This window comes from Ambystoma mexicanum, chromosome 8 (assembly GCF_040938575.1).
Source record: "Ambystoma mexicanum isolate Mex_15411 chromosome 8, UKY_AmexF1_1, whole genome shotgun sequence".
Classification (NCBI taxonomy): Eukaryota; Metazoa; Chordata; class Amphibia; order Caudata; family Ambystomatidae; genus Ambystoma; species Ambystoma mexicanum.
Window position 1 is genome coordinate 652,055,941 of NC_090929.1, and position 20,566 is coordinate 652,076,506.

The following is a 20,566-nucleotide window of genomic DNA, read 5'->3' on the forward strand; positions in this document are numbered from 1 at the left end:
AGGTACCTCAAGAGGGTGTTGGTTTCAGCCCCTTTGAGTTATTCTTTGGACATCCCGTGAGGGGGCCCCTCGCCTTGATCAGAGAAGGCTGGGAAGCCACTCCTCCAGGTCCCGCCAAGCAAGTGGGGGACTATGTGTTAGGCCTCAGATGGAGGATGACACAGATGATGGGACAGGCAACAGCAAATCTCAAGGCCAGCCAGGAATTGAATAAGTACTGGCATGACCTTAAAGCCTCGCAAGTGGATTGGACTCCGGGACAGGAAATCCTTGTGATGGAGCCTACCAAGCCTAGAGCTTTGGCAGACAAGTGGACTGGACCCTTCAGGATAATCTCCAAGATGGGCGAAGTCAATTATCTGGTTGACATGGGTGCCTCTGGGGTAGCCCCTCAGATATTCCATGTCAACAGGCTCAAGCCTTTCCACAGGCGAGCAGAGGTCTCATGTCTCTTGCTAGCTTCAGGGCAAGAAGAGGATGAGAGTGAGCCCCTTCCTGATTTGCTGCATAGCAACCCTCAGGATGGCTCAGTGGAGGGAGTACATCTCTCTCCAGATTTGACAACAGAGCAACAGAGGGCCTGTAGGGCTTTGCTCCAACAGTACGCCTCTCTGTTTTCACTGAAGCCAGGCCTTACACCGTGGTGTAAGCATGAAATTGACACTGGTGACAGTGTGCCTGTCAAAAGCAGGTGCTACCGTATGTCAGATACCGTCAAGAACCACATCCAGGCTGAGGTCGCCAAGATGTTGGATCTGGGTGTTATTGAACCCTCAACCAGTCCCTGGTCCAGTCCAGTGGTCCTTGTCCCCAAGGCAAGTTCCCAGGCGGGTACCAAGGATTGGAGGTTCTGTGTGGACTACCGAGGAGTCAATGCCGTCACCAAAACTGACGCGCACCCATTGCCCCGGGCTGATGAGCTTGTGGACACCATCGGTGCTGCCAAGTTTGTGAGCACCTTTGACCTTACTTCAGGCTATTGGCAAATAGCTCTGACGGACCATGCCAAGGAAAAGACGGCATTCTCCACCCCTGAGGGACTCTACCAGTTTAGGGTCATGCCTTTTGGGTTGAAGAATGCCCCTGCCACCTTCCAGAGATTGGTCAACCATGCGCTCAGTGGGCTGGAAGCCTTTTGTGTGGCTTACTTAGACGACATTGCCGTCTACAGTTCCACCTGGGAAGAGCATTTGACACATCTGGATAAGGTGTTGCAGGCCTTGAAAAGGGCTAACCTCACTATCAAGGCCACCAAGTGCCAGATAGCTCAGGGGAAAGTTACCTATCTTGGTCATGAGGTAGGAGGGGGTCAAATCCAACCTCTCTCCAGTAAAGTACAGGATGTACAGAACTGGGAGACTCCTACTACTCAAACCCAGGTGAGAGCCTTTTTGGGCCTCACTGGGTACTATCGCAATTTCATGGCAGACTATGGGACCATAGCTGCCCCCCTGACAGCTCTAACGTCACCCAAGCAGCCTAGGAAGGTCAATTGGACTGAAGACTGTCAGAGGGCCTTTGATGGCTTGAAAGAAAGTCTGTGTAGGGCACCTGTGTTGAGTGCGCCTGACTACAGCCGACCCTTTATCGTCCAGACGGATGCCTGCGACACCGGAATTGGAGCTGTCTTGTCCCAGTTAGATGACAAAGGGAGAGAACACCCTATCATATTCATCAGTAGACAACTCAAGGGTAGATAACTTAGGTGGGCTACTGTTGAAAAGGAGTGTTTTAGTATAGTTTGGAGCCTTAGGTGTTTTAGGCCCTACCTTACGGGGTCTACCTTCAAGGTCCAAACAGATCATAAGCCCCTGAAGTGGCTTATGCAGATGAAGGGTGAGAACCCGAAATTGCTCAGGTGGTCCATTAGCCTGCAATGGCTAGACTTCACCATAGAGCACAGACCAGGGAAGAGTCACGATAATGCAGATGGCCTTTCCAGAAGGTATGTTGACCGTCTGGATGAGGGTGTCTATCCCGTGGGAGATTAGACACCCTCCACCTCAGTCTGGGGGGGGCGACTGTGATGCTGGAAATGCATCTGAGGGACAGGGCCTCTGAATCCTTGTCCTATTACTGTTTTTACCGTGTGTTCTGTTATGTTTTCTGCCCAGGAGTCCATGTGGGACTCCTGGCAGTGCAGCTCTCTCTTTTGGTTTGGTGAACAGACCCATGGGATACCCTTATGGCACCCATGGGTAGGGGTACAACCCTGTGCCCCTAGTGTATGTTTTTGGGCACCTGTGGGTGGCCCACAGAGCAGGGTATGGGCTGGTGGCAGCTCCATGCTGAATTTGACAGGTGCTCTGGGTGTCCTCCATTTTGGGATACCCAGACCATGCCATTGGGATCAGTTGATTCCTGATAGAAAACAAGATGGCCCCTGTGGCCTCTTGCTTTCTATTGCCTGTTGTCTTGTTTTTCCCAAAGTCCTGGGAAGCCCTGACTCTGTCCCTTCCCCCTGACTGGCTGTTGGGTGGAAGTTCCATGTATGGTATTGTTGTGAAGGCCCAGCTAGACTGGCTGGAGCCTTCTCAGTGACTGTATGTTGTGGGTACCTCCTGTGGGTGGGACCTGGGTGAATGGAGTGTGTGACCAATATACACTTCTTGTTGTGGTTGTCTGGTTTCTGGCATGTGAGACAAAGACTGAGACAGCCCTGCCCGAAACTGGCCTGAATGCAGTGTGTAGTGTTGAATGGCTGGGTACTTGCCCCAATCCACATTCCTTGTTGTGAGTGTCTGAAAGGGAGGAGTGTGGCCTGAATGCACTGTGTGCCTGATTGGCTGACTGACTGCATGAATGCCCTGCAGTATGATTGGCTGCTGTGTGTGTGCCAGCAGTGTGGATGAGAGACAGGATAGTATATCTGGGGACCTCTCACCACTGGAAATTGTTCAGAAGGAACCATTGGTTGAGAAGCGACCATTGTGTTCAGAAGCGTTCAGAAGCTGAGTCTCCACTCAAGAGTAACTGGAACTGCTGACCCTCGACGCCCAGCTGGAAGAAGAAGACTTGCTGCTGCATTTGCTTTGACCGATCCGAAGGCTGCCGTGTTCGTCGAAGGACTGACCCGAGAGAGGACCTGGAAGGCGCCCTCTTCCCGTGCTCCGAGGGACCATCGAGCACCGCTCCATCTTCGCCGAAGCGCCCTGGAAGACAGATCCTCGAAAGGCTGTCGACCCGAGACGGGACCGCCGAGGAGATCGAGGTGAAGCACCCGGACATCGACGCCGTCGAAGTCCATTGCCGTCGACCAGGGTTCGCAGGTTTGTGGAACCGCTGGAGGCCCGTCGAAGTTGTGTTGCCCAGCCGTGGGAACCACTTGACGCTGTGCCGCCGACGACCGGAGCCGTCCGCTCCTTTGCCCAAGAACATTCAATCGAAGGACTCTCTCGACCGCATCGTCGACCCCTTATCCTGCCGGAGAAAGTCGAGGACGACCAACGCGCCGAGGAGAAACCTGCCGGTGGGTTTCCCGCCACCCGACGACCTCAAAGACTCGGACGACTCGACGCCCTTGCTGGGCTCCCGTCCCTACAATCTTTGCGGTCCAGAACTATTGTCATCGAGGTGCCCCGCACACCTCCGCCTTGCAGGACGCCGACGCCCCGACGCCGACGAGCACCGCTCGGACGAAGCTGCCGCCTCTTCGACATCGTTCTACCTCGTTTGTCGACGGACGTTCGACGCCCCGTGCCTCCCGCTTGAAAGGGAAGGCATTCAAGAAGGGCCGTCGATTCCCCGTCGCCGAACAGCGAGTCCCTCGACGTTTGTCGACGCCTTTTCGAGGAACTCGACTCCACCAGGTACATTGGGGGGTAAAAACATTAGGGAAAATAAGACTTGCAGAGCAATATATGGACTGGGCTTGTGCTATATCTTTCTTTACAGGTTGCCCAGGTGGGGGGGATCCCCACACAGAACTGTGCCTAGTGGTAGGGGTCAGTATTCTGCCTATTGCTCAACCATCTTATTTTCTCTCCTCTCTCTATTGCTGGTTTCACTCTATTGGTCTGTGTGACATTGTACAGTATTGTTCATGCACTTCAATGAGATCTAGGGTGGTACCACTTTAGGATTGTAAATATTTGTCATTGTAGATTTTGCCGGAGTACAAAGTGAGTTATCATGATGAATGTACATAACCTTAACTATTGATTATATAAAGACTGTGTTCTAACCAATACAGAGTGTGGATATTCCTTTGTGGGGGCTTGGGGATACACTGTACTTAAGAACCAGCCTGCATCACCTCCTGAGAAGCTAGGCCTTGATTGCTCGACCATTGCTACCGAATAGAGAATCTTGGCTGGGGTCTCCTGTGCCTCCCCTCCACCATATAGGGAGCGGAAGTACAGACACCCCCCACCGGTCGTTGAGATCCGTTCTCTCACAGTGGGAACAACAGTGAAGATGACAAGATCAGAGAAAGGGTGAAGTCAGAAGCATGACAGGCCTATGAGGAGATACCATGAAGGCCAATGTAGAGAAAAAGGAGTTGATGGACAAAAGGGTTCAGGAGGAGGTGTGAGAACTTCAAAGCAATAATGAGTTGCAGACATTAGAGCCTAGCAGTGACAGAGAAGCATTCACACGGGGAGTATTGTGAAGGAGGCAGGAGGAAGAGAAGATCAAGGAGTGAAGAAGAGGGTGAAAAAAGGCCAGAAATAATAAGGGTCTGGTGAGCCAGGTTGACATTATGGTGGAAGAAGGAACAAGGATATTACTGCCAGTTCAGAGATGTGAGTCAGCCGAGGGCTATGGAACACAAGAAAGCAAGCATCTAGACTAGATCAAAGAAGAACACAATGCAGGGAGGTGGGAAAGTGAGGCAATCTCCAGTGAACTAAATACTTGCAAATTCACTTTGGCAGTCTGAAGGCCGGACCACGATTCCAGCAGGAGAGATCTCTTTAGAGAATACCACCCTAATTATGGTGATTGTTTGTGAGGACATCCTGCATTTCAGTTGGCAGCTACTTGAATCACAAATAATAGTGTACCTACAAACTTGGTTATTGCATCCAGCTTGATCGCAGGGGTCCCAAAATGTGGCACCTCCCACAATACCTTTCTTTAGAGAATTAAACCCATCCTATTGGCATACTTGCACAGAACAATATGGGACTGGTATTATATGATATTTTAGACCTGAGGCTTCTTTTGACGAGTGATGCGCTGTAATGGCAGCTACAGGAGCACTATTTCCTTTTTAAATAAAGGTGTCATGGGCACTTGCGCTACACAGAATGGTTTCATTTTTATGGCACAGATTTATATACATTATCTAAAAAGGACCTGAAGCAGTTTCTTAATCCAAAAAGGTGTTAGGGAGCTGTACAAGACCAACAAACAATACCTTTGACAATTTCATTAAAAATCAATTCAGGAAAACAGAAAATAAACTAATCAAAAATAAAAAAAAAACAGAAAAATAGTGAAAACATATTTTAAGGAAAGGTGACCCCGAAAAAATGTTTCTAATGCTTTATGCTTATCGAAATTTCCATACACAGTCTAGGGACTAGCATGGAACAAAAATGCAAAGCTACCTATTGTCACTATCGCGGAAACAACTTGTGAGTGTCAGGGCATAAAACAAGGTTCATTTTGGAATCTTGAACATATTCTATATAAACATTACCTTGTGAACAACCTGTAAACACATCAGCAGGAAACTCCTTCCTTTTAGATTTGAAAGTTGGGTCCAGCTCTTCTGCAATGTTTATAGGCGTCAGATGCCTGAAACAGGATACAATAGGGTACAACATCACAACAGGTCTTTAAAAATATCAGTTCTCTAGTATTTTGGACCCAATTACATAGCGTGCACTGGCCTGGCAGCTTTGCATCATTGTCATTCAGTCATCCACTGTTAGAGATGTTTTGCAACAACATCTACCCCAACTAATCAGTACAGAAATGGCATGTTCTTTTACTGACCAGTGCAAGGCGAAGTCTTGCACTAGGTTGTTGGTAAAATGACAGTGCCAAATTGGTCAAAACCGGCGAAATGTATGCAGTGTCGCCCCGTTTCTTTGGCCTCTTTCACTTGCAGCAGGACTGCAGTTCAAACTTGTACTTCTGATACTAGTAGTGTATAATTTGTCCCATGGCAAAAGATGGGCCAGCTAGAATCATTTAAAACATAATTAAGATAAATAAAAAAATCAAGCAACCTAGTGTATAACACGATGAATATTCCATGCATCGGGGTTGCCACGGGGAGCAGAAGACAACACTATTCAATATGCCCTTAGTTACGGAACACTGCTGCTCTCTTGCACTAATCTGTGCCTTACAATCAGTTGACTCTGGTTTGCTTCTTTCGTCTCCTATTTTTGTATCTATTTTGTGGCTAAAATGATCAGCTCTCCGATACCCTTCAGTCATGGCACACCAAACAAATACAAATAAACCCTGGTGCACATTACATTGCATAGATTGATTGCTCTTAAAATGTACAGGACCCCAATGGGGACAAGGCAACAGGTAAGTGAAGGTTATTGTCACTTTTATAGAGTTTCTAGAATTTTAGAAAGTTTACTCATAGGGCCTCATCAGGAGTTTGGCGGTAACCCTTAAATCCGGCGGTAGCGCTAAAACTGCCGGATTTAAGGGTCTGCCAAATCAGGGTTTCACCGGATTTCTACCCAGCTCTGAGCTGGGGGGAAATCTGCTGAAAATGCGCACTATTACCGCCGGCGGGTAATCCGCCAGCGGTAAGAGCGCGAAAATTCCCCATTGAGCCCAATGGGGAATGGGGAATTCCTGAATGGGCTCAGTGGGGAATGGGCAATACCCATTCCGCCAAACCCGTGATCCCGCGCTATTAGTGCCGGGGGGTTTGGCGGTAGGGCTATTAACGCCAGCGCTAATAGCGCCGGCGTTACCGCCCAACTCGTGATGAGGCCCAAAGGGTTTAATGAGACACACCCAATAGTTCTCTCACGGTTAAAAGTAAAAGGTTATTTATTTATTTCTGACACACCAAAAGCCCACAGGCATCAGGGCGCACAAAGAGACTCCAGACAAAACAATCCTCACAGGACATCAAGAGGAAAGTCAGAAGCAAAGATAAGATTTACTCAAACAGAAGTGTGTTTAGATGTTTTTGAAATGAAACCAAGTTGTTTGCTTGCCTAAGGGTCAGAGGAAAGAGAGGCCATGCCGCATCCAGTGGAAAAACTGGCCGCAATAATCCTGCCATTCCTCAGGTGCCAAGAATGAGAAAGACCTACCGTTACCAGTGGTACAGTATATTCCTGGGCATGAAACTGTGTACTGACAACACACAGATGAGAGAGATGCAACAACCACCAAATCTGAGGATTCAGATACCACAACAGAGGAGCTGTGGACCCAGCTTCGACCAACATAGGCCCAGCGGGGGTTGGCTACAGTTTGTTGTTCAAGCTCACACACATTATACAGTTGTGGTGAGCAGGGAACATAAACCACTTTGGGCCTGGAGCCCAAGGACCCAGGAGCACAGGACTGAGGTGAGAGGACCAGAGGAACAAAACCTCAAGCACCATTGATGCAGAGAAATAGTAAGCCAGTAAAGTTCCAGCAAGGCACCAGTGTGGCTTTTCTCTTCAGTCAAGCAAATACTGTGTGGACAGGAAGGCTTCAAGACAGTATCAGAGGCTGCAGGCTTAGATTTCCAGCAGAGTTCAGGATGGACGCCCAAAACGAACCCAGCAACAAATTTGTGCAGCCCGGAAAGACAGAGTCATCCACAAAAGGATAGAGCCCAGCCAAAACAGCAGTCAGGAGCCTCAGGAACAGCCCAACTCACCAGCAGTCTTCCAGGTAAGATTTCTATTAGGAAAGACTTCCCTTTTGGCAGCTTTCCCTCCATAGTCTCTATGGACTTCCAATCTTTTTGCTTTGCATTTCAAACGGTTCGGAATTTTTGAAGGGTTCCCCTGCTTTTTGCTAATTTATTAGATGGAAACTGATCAGTCCTTCAGACTATCAGTACTGCGAAACTAAGTTTCCCTTTTTATCTTTTACTTTTTGTAACCTTTTAACATCGCAAACAGCATCTTAGAATGGGTATACTTTTGTATCACCCTAGACTTTTACACTTCGGATTTTTGGTTACTTTTATATGTGCTTAAAGACAAGCTGGTGGCCGCAATTATATTTTTACAATGTTGGTGTTATTTCTAGTGTGCACATTTGGGTTTACCGCGTATAGCCATTAAACGTGGCTAGTGCCCTTAAATAGCCACGACACAAGATTTTCACTTCCAATATAAGGTCATGCACTTGTGCGTGTGTGAGCGCGCGCGTGTGTGTGTGTGTGTGTGTGAGCGTAGGAGCCAACACTCCCTTGTTGAAAAACAGCTGCCTGAAGATTTGCTGGGCTGCCTGATTTACGATGACACTGTGCAGTACTTCAACCTCTGGACTGGTGGGACCAACCAGCCTCAATATGTTCTCTTGGATCCATCCATCCTGAGCCTTCAGAAGTGTCCCTGAACCACCTGGAGGACGGTCCAGCTCTCCAGTGGGCTACCTTGGCAGAAATGTCACAGAGATGCATTTGCACCAGAACTTTGGTTGGTGCCATTTTATTGTATAATTTGCCTTCCTGCTGAATTTCAGCCTCCCAGCCTCAAGGCATCCTGTCCTGGAAGGACCTCTAGAAGCACTAATGGAAGTATGCATGCCGTCATATGTGTGCAGTGGCCGTCACTGGAACTCAACCCCCCCCCATCCTGTGGAGTGTCCTGAAGAGGGCTGTGTTTATTAATCTTGCATTCTCCCTCACCAAGTGTTGCACTCTGCTCCTGGACCAGACCAGAAGAATCCTTTAACCCGCAGCTCCTGGCTACCTCTCACAGGAACCAATGGTGGAAAATCCAAAATCCAACCTCAAGACATTTCTCTCCCGCCTGTCCTCCATAGGATAGAATAGAGTACAGGCCTCTTTGTATGCTGCCATTGCACTCCACTGACTTTTGGTCGTCAAACCTGAGTAGTACCATCTGAACCATAACACATTTTTTCTTACCTAGTAACTTTGTTGCATCTCTTCTTTTGAACAATCACCAACACAAGTAACTTACCCACTAGAGATACATTCTGGGGAGAAGCATTGTGGCTCCTGTGAATTTTTGGGCAGAATGCCCCATTCTTCTTAGGGATTGTGACTTAATTCCATCTTTACTGCATCACTTTACTTCCCTCGTTTACTGATTTAAGTAATTGAATATAGCATTAGCACCACTGTTCAAAGGGCTGGGGTAATGGCCTGGCAGCTTATAGTCCCGAGCGAAGCAAGGACCTATAATGAGGGCACCGGGATGTTACCCCGCCCCCATCCTAGCCCTTGGAATGGGGGTGCTAATGCTATTAGCACCCCAGGTTACCAAAGCGGTGACCTACCCGGGGTGTTAAAAGTATTTTCATTCAAATAACAGGACATACGCAGCGTCCCATTCATTGAATGAAAATACTGTTCAAAGATGTCCTCTTCTATTTTCATGGTGGCCGTAAACTGAGAAGGAGGGAAGCTGATGCCTGCCACTGCCGTTGCAACAATCAGGGAACTGGGGCTGGGGATGGGAGCAGGGAAACTTTTTTTTAAATGGGGAAAGGGTTCGAAGAAGATGGCGGCCCACGGCAGAGGAGGCACCCTGCGAGAACCATGGAACGTGGGCTGGGATCAGAGATTTTAGCCCGCGATCCACGAAGGCTGATTGGCTGTGCCCACCGCCCCGGTGCTAATGCATTTTAAGAGCCTATGGTTGGTTAATATATATATGTTTATTATTGGGTACTGTGCAATATCACCTGTTGGTTTCATTCGAGTGTGTGTTTAAGGCCTAGAATACATATTTGTATTTTATACATTCCTATCTAAATTGTATTACTGTGTGCTTCACTGTCTGGACTCATTGTGGACCTCTAACCCCGCTCACTCTGCCGATAATAGTCTTGACTGCTCTCCATTTGACCTTTATTAGGTTTTGGCTAACCTTTCAGAATTCCCCTGTTCACTGTAACTAAGGTGGCCTCCTAAAATCTGTCCACCAGGCCAGATTCTAGAAATCAGTCTCAACAATTTCCAACAGGAATCTGCACAAAGCCTTTTTCCAATCCACAAACATGCACCATTCAAAGTTTTTACAGCCATCCAAATCCAGATCGCCAGTCAAACACCATAAACGTAGTCGCATGCACACATGTGAAGACATCTGGGAGGCTTCATCAGGTCCAAACTAGTCAGCTGTCAAAGAATTGGTGCCAGAGTAGGCATTATCCACAGCCTATGGACATTTAAGTCATTCCTCATAGTCCATTCAAGCAAAGAGACGAGAGTTAAGGACATTTAAAATGCTCTAGTAGCATAATGGTGACCATATACTAACAAACTAAAAATTATGTAGTATAAACAAAAATGTACAGTTGCCTCTAGTCTTCTCTCCAACATACTTTCTTGGTGACAAACCCGACTCAGGGACATATTGGGTGACGCAAGAAGCCCCTCTCTGCCCTCAGTTATATGGGCAACTAATGGCAGCACACCAAAAGGGAGTTGAATCTGCAGAGAATGTCCCTCTGACAGAAAAGATACACCCTGAAAACCAAAAGAGCAAGCAAAATATTTAGTGGACTCACAGACCTAGCAAAGATCACCACAAAGTAGAATTTCAACCTAACTCAACTGATGTCTTCTGGAATAAGTCTTTTGTTTTAAGTCAGTTACAAGGGTCACAAGGACCGGAGTAACTTTTCTGGATGGTCCCATAATTTTCTTTAGTGATGAAGTGAAGACTCTACAGATTAAGGGGCCTACAACAATCACCATAATTGTTGTTTTTTTCAAGTTGTGAGGGATCTGTTCCAAAAGACCCTCACAACATATTACATGTTCTGAACGCACAATCGGCTTTTCAAAAGGCCTTTGTGATGGATCAAGGGTTTTCGTCCCTTCTCCCCAAGGGGACACCCCCCAATTGAGGCTAGGGAGGTGAGCCTGCTCTGCAAGACCCTCCCTAGGGATCTGACTTCACTGTGAGAGACTCCCCCTTAGGGGACAAGAACTCCCTTTCTTTTGAGGAACTCCCTAGACCATCCACCATAGTGGCATATATGGCACTATTACATATTAAGAACATAAGATCCAGGGGTTGAAGTCAAAATTAAAATATCTCATTATGTACAAGGAGGAGGATCTGTCGCTTTAAGAAGAGTTAATCATTTGACTGAGACGAGTAGGCTGGAAAAGGAGAGCACGCCAAGGAGAGGCAAAGCACACAGAGAGAAGATTGTAGGCAGGAGATGGTCCCTGATGAGGTGACGCCTGGAGGAGGCATAGCCGAGGAGAGCTGCAGAGCTTGTGACTTTCAGAGGTGCTCAGAGCATCACAGGGAAACGCTGGAGGCCTAAGTTTCCAAACAGAGAAAATCGGGGAGAAGGGAATCTTTATCCCGGTGGTGGAGTGACTACGTTTACTTCGTGGTGACACTGTACCCGTCAAACAGCACTGAAACAACCCAGCGGGGGAGTCAACGAGATGACCTGTAACCCGCATCCAGACCTTGTCACAACGAGAGAGATGACCAAGTGCGGGACACCGACAACGAGGAGAAGCACGAGACCTGGAACTGAGGAAGAGAACCTGAGCGAGTGCCCAAGCCCGACGGCGTTCCCCTGCAGATACAGAGATAAAGGGGAGAACGGGAGTACCAGGGCATCGTTATGGAGTAGAAGGAACTTATCCCAGTGCAAGTGACGAGATACTAATTATAGAGCCATTAAAGTGGGACTTCGTTAATGTGAACAAAATAATAACCAATAAGCCTGAAAGAGAAGGCATTAAGAACTGGGAAGAAGGGAAAGTACCCCATGGTTTAAGAAACAAAGAGTGGAGGAAACCAGAGAGAGAGGTTTATAAATATAAATGGGAAGTGAAATCAAGTGAACCAGGTAACAGGAGAAATAATCACACTGAACAACCCCAGGAGAGGGGGAAGGTCAATTCACTACAAAGGATAACCAACCTAAGAAGGCCTAGGTTTCAAGAGTCAGAAAGGCATATAAGCCTGGATCAAAGTATAAGAAAGCGATACAAAGGACTGTGGAACAACTGTCCCTAAAGGAGAGAGAATACCCAAGTACATTGTAAAAGAGTTACAAAATCTATCCCAGAAGGTGGAGAGAGACTATTTGAAGATATCCTTGTTAGGTAAGATTTGCATCTTTATGATAAATCTTCCTCACCTGTGCCAACCCCAGAACCTTTTGCTTAGACTTGGTAATTATTTTACCTTGTCCTAGATGAGTGGGAATTGTTTTCCACTCTCACCTAGTTTTTTACTCTTTTTATGAGTGACCTTTTATGTCTCTCCATAGTGTATGATTGGAGTTATAGTTTTCTATAACCTTGGACTAATGTACTATGGCAGCACACAGCATTTTAAATGCAGTGTCTTCCTTTTAATTCTCTTATTATTTCTTGGGTGAACTATTGTTCACAAGAAGTAAAGTGGGATTCACATCCCCTTTACATTGATTTAAGTGAGCCAGCATACCCCACCTTATGTGGCGTTCTGGGGGATACAGTGGGCCTCATTACAAGCCTGGTGGAAATAAGGGTGCCGGTAGCAGCACACCGGCACCATTTCCGGACTGAGCTGCCGGGGGCACCGGCCCCTGCAGGCATGGTTTTCACGGAAGCACTAGCATCGTTGGCAACGGTGCCAGTGCTTCTGTGTCCCCATTCCCGTGGAGTCCTATCGGACTCCACGGGAATGGGGACTTACACTTTCCGCCGCCTGATATCCCAGGCCGCTGGGACTTTTCCCGGTGGCACCGGGCTATCAGGCAGCAGAACAGTGTTACGAGTTTGGCAGCAATCCGCCGGTTTACCGCCTAACTGGTAATGAAGCCCAATGTATCACCTTTCTTACTTACCTTGTAACATTTTTGTTACAATTGCAAGTTTACTTGAATGGCTGGTGGCAGTGGTTTTACCTTAGTCACATTTTCGTTGTATTGCTCGCAGGGTGTTAAATCAGCCTCAGTAATGCACAGAAGGGCCAGCATTCTGCTCGAATGGTGGGCTCCTTTATTCACCATTTCTCATTTGGTTGTTGTTTCTGAGGTCTTCCCTTGCCATTCTAGGCAGGAATTACCTCAGTGGAAGTTTTGTCTTCAGCGGAAATCCTTTATATTCCCTGCCAAGGCTCCAAGGTGTCTAAGAAGGCAGGAAGCGTGGGAGGAGTCCAAAACTCTGCATCCCTTTGTCTTACCTTCCCTGAAAGCAACCAAGTCCCAATGTGGGGGCTGGCTATCCCGATTGGACAGCCAGACCGCCCATTCTGTAAACTGCAGGGAGAGTTTGCAGAAGTTGTGCTGTAGTTTTTGATAAATATTCAGATCCTGGAAGTTGCTGACAAGTCAACCACTGGAGCTGAATCCAAAGAGGAATATGAAGAACACACATCTGTAGCAATTTCCAGTGACCGGAGAGCCTGCTGTAAAACCAGATCCTGATGTAACCCTTCCTTCCATTCAACGTGGGGTCTCGAATGCGACTACTCCTGCCCAATGGCTAATGATATCCACTACACTCAAGAAGACCTGAATTTTGAGCCATCCCACGACATGCTGTGACCTTGTTGGGCTGCAAATCGCCAATACCCTGGGACCTTGAGCCCGAGTTCAGTGCATGGTTTTCGAAGTCCAAATCCGTCTGAAACTTTGGTGGACGACTGCTGGATCTCCAGAGACATGATTAAAATCCCCAAAGTCCCCTCACCAGAGTGCAGAACTAAGAGAGTGAAGACAATCCGACCAGCGATCTTCGTTCTTCATCTTGTTGCTGTAAAATGGCACCAAATCCACAGAGCCACGAGAATCCATGAAGAAACCTTTGCTGGAAGCCACTTCTGACGGCTGCTGCTGCTGCAAGTTCCCATCCAGTGTGCAATTCTTTTGTCTCCAGACCAACAATCCAGGGAATGGTTCCTGTGCTGCTGCATCCTGAAGGCATCCACTCAGAAGCTCTTCCTTTCTCCTAAGGTACTGTGTGGGCTTGGGTAAAGTCTGGTGTGCATCCTGTGAGGCTGAGTGAGTGATCCGTATGGTTGGGAGTTTGCCCAGATCACTTGCCAAGGACTTATGCTGGAACGCATATGGGGAACCTCCTGTGAAGTCCCTGAACACTTTAACTAACTCTGAAGCTAATACTTACTTGTTTGAGAAGATATCCACTGGAACTTTGACTTTCCTGCAACTGAAACCTATCCCGACCCGTCTACAGCTGGCACCTAGACCACTAGGGTCTATCTTCTGCTCATGAGAAAACTCATATTATAGACTAGGGAAGGACCTTATAAAATAATGATTCTGCCTTGAACCTATAGCAAGTGTAAAAGTACTAACTTGCTAAAGTGTGTGTGTGTGACAGTGTGGTAACCATCTCTGTGAAAGAAGAAGTTACAAATTGTCATTCTGTTTATGTTTACCTTCGAGTTGCATTCTGCCCCTCTAGAAAGTATACTTTGAATAGTGTTCCACATTCTAAATAGTAATAACTGTTGGTACTGTTTCATAATTCTCAACTGAATGAGCATACAAGTTTACCAATAGGGGTTACTTGCCTAAGTGTACCCTTGGCTTTTGTTTTCCCTGGTCTGCTTCATACAAATCTAAAACAGCTTAGCTTTGAGTTGCTGCTAACCCCTCTTAAAAGTATAAAACGCATATCGGTCTTACTTACCTTGATGAGCTGCTGCTCTTGTAAACTTGTAACCCTGAGTTGTGCTTCGCTGAATTGTTTTGGTGCTATTCTAAATCGTTTCATAACTTTCTTATCTTAGAAACTGTATTTTACACTTCTTAACAGTATACTGGGTATAACTAGCTATTAGATAGTGGATAGTTTTGTACCAATAGGTCAATTACTTACCTTGAAAAACATTGCGTCTTTCTTAAAGCGCAATTGGGGTTTGCTTTCCCCGATTTGCTTAGTGCATTCTAAAATAGTTATTGAGTGTTCATACTTATCATTAAGTAGCTTGAGACAACTCCAGAAAGTATATCAGTTACCTTAGTAGCGCTGAACTGTGTTCTATAAAGTATCTGTTACCAAGTGTATACTTGTAACAGGGCTGGTTTTTAAGTGATTTCTGTAACTGAGTGTTACTGCATGACTGACAGGGTCTACTACCCTTGCAATACTGTTTGTATTTTATAAGTACACCTAACCTGGTTTACTCTCCACAGATAGCTGACTGAATTCTGAATGTGTTGTAGGTTTGACTCACCTTGACTGCGGATTGTGCACTAAATAACGTTGTACTTTAGTGGGTAGACCATAAGTACTGAGTTGGTTTTTGTAATTGTGTTTATACATGTTATAGTATGTACTTACCAAAGATTCACCTTGGCCTACAGGTATTTAGATATACCCTTTATTTTTACAATACATAGGGCCTGATTCATGGAAGTGTTTTATAATGGCACAATCCCATAGGAAAACGTTCCATGAATCAGGCCCATATTGTTTCTTCGGACCATATGTAATTTGCACCAATCTACAGCCCTCTTTCCCTCCTAAGATAACCCTAGATGCTCTATCCATGCTGCCAAATCATTCTCAGGTGGCACTGCATTATACTAAGAGTGTAGCTAATGTACAGCCTTAGATGTGGTTTTTATGAAGCCTTGGTAGGACTTTAGAAAAACTGTCCTAACAATGTTACCGAAGAGAACTATGGACTAAGAAGACACATTGCCCTAAGAGATACCTAGGAGAGGGGAGACATTCTCCTAGCCTAATTTAAGTTAGTATAAATAGTGGTAGTGCCAGTGAGATCTAGTTTTGGCCCATGGACAGGTTCATTTGGGACTTCCTGATGACTGACTGGCAACTTGAGTTATTTATATAGGCAGGAGTACCCCTCTGGTAATAGGGAAAGATAGACTTTATCTTTATTATTTTAATCAACACCAGTAATAATGTCCGTCAAGTGCCTTCCACCTTCTTCCGACACACCACATCTCTCAGAAGAGGGTTCTAATATTCAAAAGGGGTCTCCAACATAGAAACCTAACATTTTAAGAAACCTTCTCCTTCTCCTGTAGCAGCAGGAGGGGACATAGGCTGTGTCTGATGACAGAGGTTTTCTTTAATTTTTTTTTATTTTTTAGTTACCGCCTTGGCGAGCTGACACATGGAAGCATAGAAGTTTAAGATTGCAACTTAAGGTAAGAAGAGTAGTTCCCTTAAAGAAAACTCTCTCTCCCTAGTCATTCTAACCAGGATTTTGCCTGGGACATTTTCTTGGACAATGACGGGAAGAGTAGTCTGCTTGCCACCTTTGTCGTTAAGGATATGCACAACGGAAACTCTTTTTAGGGGAGAGAGGAAGGTGAACTGATAACTGAGTTGCTTGTAACCAGCATGATTTCCCAACTTGCGTTGTGTCTATGAAAGTACAACTAGCAGCAGTGTATCTCAATACAGTGATTGTTTGAACATGCTTGAGCGTTTCCACTCTGCCCCATCTGATGAAGATGTCTATGGGACTTCGAAAGTAAATGCATTGTTCAATTTTTGCACAATAATTTCAGATGGTCCAATAATAGATATCAAAACGTGCATATTGTGAGCATCCACATAAATAGTGTGTAGATACTATCTAGTATTTTGGGAAAACCTACCCCCTTCGCCCCCCATTTGACTTGCTTCCCCCCCACATGAACAGAGGCAGAAGAGATCAATGGGATTGCTGAAAAGTAGAAAATCTCAGAGTCAAAGGCCAGGTTCAAGGTGTGTACATCTACTGTCATTTGAGACGTTTAGGAAGACCTCCGGAGTGATTAGGCTTTTCATAGTCTCAGCAAATGCGAGGGATTCTGTACGTTGATGCAGACTTACCACCCGACTGGAAGTGAGGCAATCACTAGATACGTTAGGGTTAGAAGTGCCATCTGTGACAGGGCCAGAGATCTGCCCCTGCCAGGAGGGGATAGGGACCTCACTCAGCCTGGGTTGGGAGGCCTACTGGATTTACATCAGAGTCATTCCGACCCTAGAGGTGTGGTGTGGCATATGGGAGCCTCCCAGTCCCTGTCCCTTCTCCCTGTATGCTTGGAAAACGTACCATGATCAGTCAACACATGCCCGCACAATACCATTCTGGCTGTGTATTTGTCTCATATGATCACCAATATCAGCAGCTTCACCCATTGTTCAGCCAGCAAGCCAACAAAGAGACAGAGCCAAGTGAAGGTATAAAGAGCTGACAGCTCAGAAGTCTGAATGAAGCAGGTACATCAGCATACACATATGAGTGAGTCAGAGCAAGGAGCGCTGAAGCTGGAACCACCTGCCCCAAGACGGCTAAACAGAGAAGTGCAAGGCCAGGGCTTGGTGCACCCAGCGGGCTTCACAGGCTCCAGGGCATTACACTAACCTGCATGGGTGCCAAGCAGTCATCCTAAACCAACCAGGAAGCACTCATACAAGCTGGGCCATTGAATGTTGTGGTCCGCCATTGTGGGAGACCAGCAGATCCATGGACAAAAAAGGGTCAGGGATTAAGACCCCTTTTGAATGTATCCTTGATTCGAACACCTCCCGAGAGGATTGAACAATGAGCAATTGGCTCAGGGAACCAGCAAAGGGAGAGCCAATGGAGGTGGGTGGGAGAGGATAGAAGGGAGGACAGGAAACAGGACAGTGTGGGTTGTTTTGGGTGAGGTTAAGGGAGGAGAAAGACCAGGTAGAGGAAGGTAGTAGAAGAGGAGCATGGAGTACAACTGCTAAAGGAGTGTGCAAAGTGAGGTTTTGGGTGGCAAGAGAGAGTTGAACTTTGAGTAAGAGATTAATTAAGAGAGTGCAGAGTAAATGGGGAGGTGTGCACCAGGCGAAGTACCTCTTTGCCTCGCTCGCTGCTTGTCGTGGATTATCGCTACAGACTTTGACCTGCATCTACTCCTCATGTGTGGAAAATCGCTGGTGTACGGCAAAATATCAGAAACCACGCCCACACTAGTGTGCGTGCACCAGGCGAAGTACCTGGAAGTACCTCTTTGCCTCGTTCGCTGCTTGTCGTGGATTATCGCTACAAACTTTGACCTGCTTCTACTCCTCACGGTATATCTATCATAGATAACAATAGAGACTTAAGATATTAACCAGGACCCCTTCACCTTGTTCTATATATTTACATCCTTTTCTCTTCTGTTTAGTGTGGAAAATCGCTGTTGTACGGCAAAACATCAGAAGCCCCGCCCCCTTCGGGCGTGAAGGAGTTAAAATTGTGCCGCATGCGCACCAGCACACGCAGCAGGTGAAGTTCCTAGAAGTACCTCTTAGCCTCGCTCACTGCTTGTCGTGAATTATCGCTACCGACTTTGACCTGCTTCTACTCCTCATGGTATATCTATTATAGATATCAACAGAGACTTCAGATATTAACCTGCACCCTGTCACCTTGTTATATTTTCACTTCTGGTTAGTGTGGAAAATCGCCGTTGTATGGCAAAACATCATAAGCCCCGTCCCCTTAGGGCGAGGAGGAGTTAAAATTGTGACCGCGCACGCGCACCAGGTGAAGTACCTGGAATTACCTCTTTGCTGCGAAGTCGTGGTGGGGTGGTGGAGGGGTACGGCTCCAGTTACTTACTGCTAACTCCTATTGTTTTGCTTTATGATGTTACAGTTCAAAGTGCCTACCTTGAAAACAGGCATGCCTGTTACACTTAATCCGTTGGAAAGAGTGTCCAGACAAAGGTCTCAGTCACTTGGCTCACGGAAACGACCCTTGAATCACTCGACGTCCACACCAACGGAGAAACTAACATGTAAGGCTTCAAATCTTGGCTCTAAACAAGCTCCTTCGCCTGACATACGCAAATTTTGCAAGGAGGCTCAACTTGCGACTCCCTTGATGTCAAATGCAGCAAGTTTGTCAATTCCTAACATGTTGCCTCACTCACTAACACCCATAAAAACTCTTGATAAGTGTCCTAATGCTCTGCCTTAAATTTCCATAGAAGAAACCCCTGCATCTCCTGCATTTGTCCAAAAAGGAGAGGGCAGATGGCATAAGAGATGCCCCTAATTCCTCATTGACTGACAGTGCCCTTTTGGAGGATGCCCCCACTGCTGAATTGGGTAAAAATAATACACTGTGCACAAATGTGCCGCCAGACATAGCCATAATTGATTTGGATTCGAGTGTTTCTCGATTTTCGGCTCACTGCCTGTCTCAAAATCTATCAGGCTCACCCATTTTGTTTGATGAAAATGGGAATTTGAATGCTAAGTCAGTGGCCTCATTTTATGTGCATACACCACGTAGAGCGGTTGGCCCTATATTGGACCTCTCCATCCCGTTGCAATTGGACTCTGCTTTGAAATTATTAGAAATAACACTAAATGCCATTAATTTGACAATGCTCTCATTAGGAAAAGTATATGAGTCCCTTGATTAAAAAAAAAATTAAACTTCCCAATCCACACAAATCAAAAAAATTCTGTTATGGCAAGAAGAAACAGGTATTTGGTTGAGCTGGAAGTCGAGAGAAGTGCATGTTGAATCAAATGTGAATATTGTGTGTGCTACAGTCTCCTGCCAAACCTCACTATCTGTATACACTCAAACAAATGAGCACGATCTAGCATCAATGCAAATACATCCTAAATTAGGTTTTTCGGTACCACTGCATAATGGAATTATTTATGAAACGCCCGTGCAACCTAGGGTAGATGTCAATCTGAGACCCTTCACTCAACCTGTGGAGTTGGCAGCTTCTAAAAATACATACACAATCTTTGTGAATCCTTCCAAAAAGAAATCCCGAGCCCCTTTACAGACGAAGTTGTCCAAAAATCAAAAAGATTTGATGAAAAATCTTTCAACAAGTACAAAACAATTTTTTAAATCCATTAAATTACCTAATAAAAGTTCTGTAATAGCTTCTAATGCTGTTGCAAAAAAATATCAGTTACAAGCTCTAGCTAGTCATCATTTGGTTACTGTGAATAAGGAGATAATTCCTTATGCTCCATTGGATGAATTAGTTGAGGCTGTTTCTGCGTGAGAATCTGCTAAAAGCAGTTCTAATGAAACATCTGCACCTAGAAAGGACCTACCCATCAAACTTGCCTGTAACCTACATGCAAACCTAGATTCTATTGACCTCCATCGTCAGGAAATCAGGAGAGCGGTAGATGCCTATATGGCTGGTCATCCACTACTCCCAATAGTGTGGAGGGCAACTACACTTGAAGGTCAACCCATGAAACTGGGTCAAGTTTGTAAGGAAAGAAAAACTGAGACAAGATCTGCAGAATAAAGAGGTACTAGCATCAAGGCCCAATACTCGGCCAGCTGATGCTGACGGTGGAAGTACGAAAGCTGATCAGCCATGTGGGAGTGTAGCCATACAAGAGACGGATGAAGTAATCCCCACTTCTGAACAGCTCTCAACACAAGAAAAAAAATGCTCCCTTTTAGCTATCTAGCGCCAGACATAATCCAATTTATTCAATACGTGCTACTCACTAACAAGGAAATAAGTTTGC

General features: G+C 46.1%; 1 protein-coding gene across 9 annotated transcripts in view; it reads right to left on the minus strand.

The window, feature by feature from the left end:
* LOC138472286 (coiled-coil domain-containing protein 50-like) overlaps positions 1-20,566 on the minus strand; it is a 768,296-nt gene that overhangs the window by 22,902 nt on the left and 724,828 nt on the right. For all 9 annotated transcript variants that reach the window (XM_069610399.1, XM_069610405.1, XM_069610398.1 and 6 more), the window contains one exon: positions 5,648-5,745. In XM_069610399.1, the coding sequence (XP_069466500.1) occupies positions 5,648-5,745 (98 nt within the window). The remainder of the gene's footprint in view (positions 1-5,647; positions 5,746-20,566) is intronic.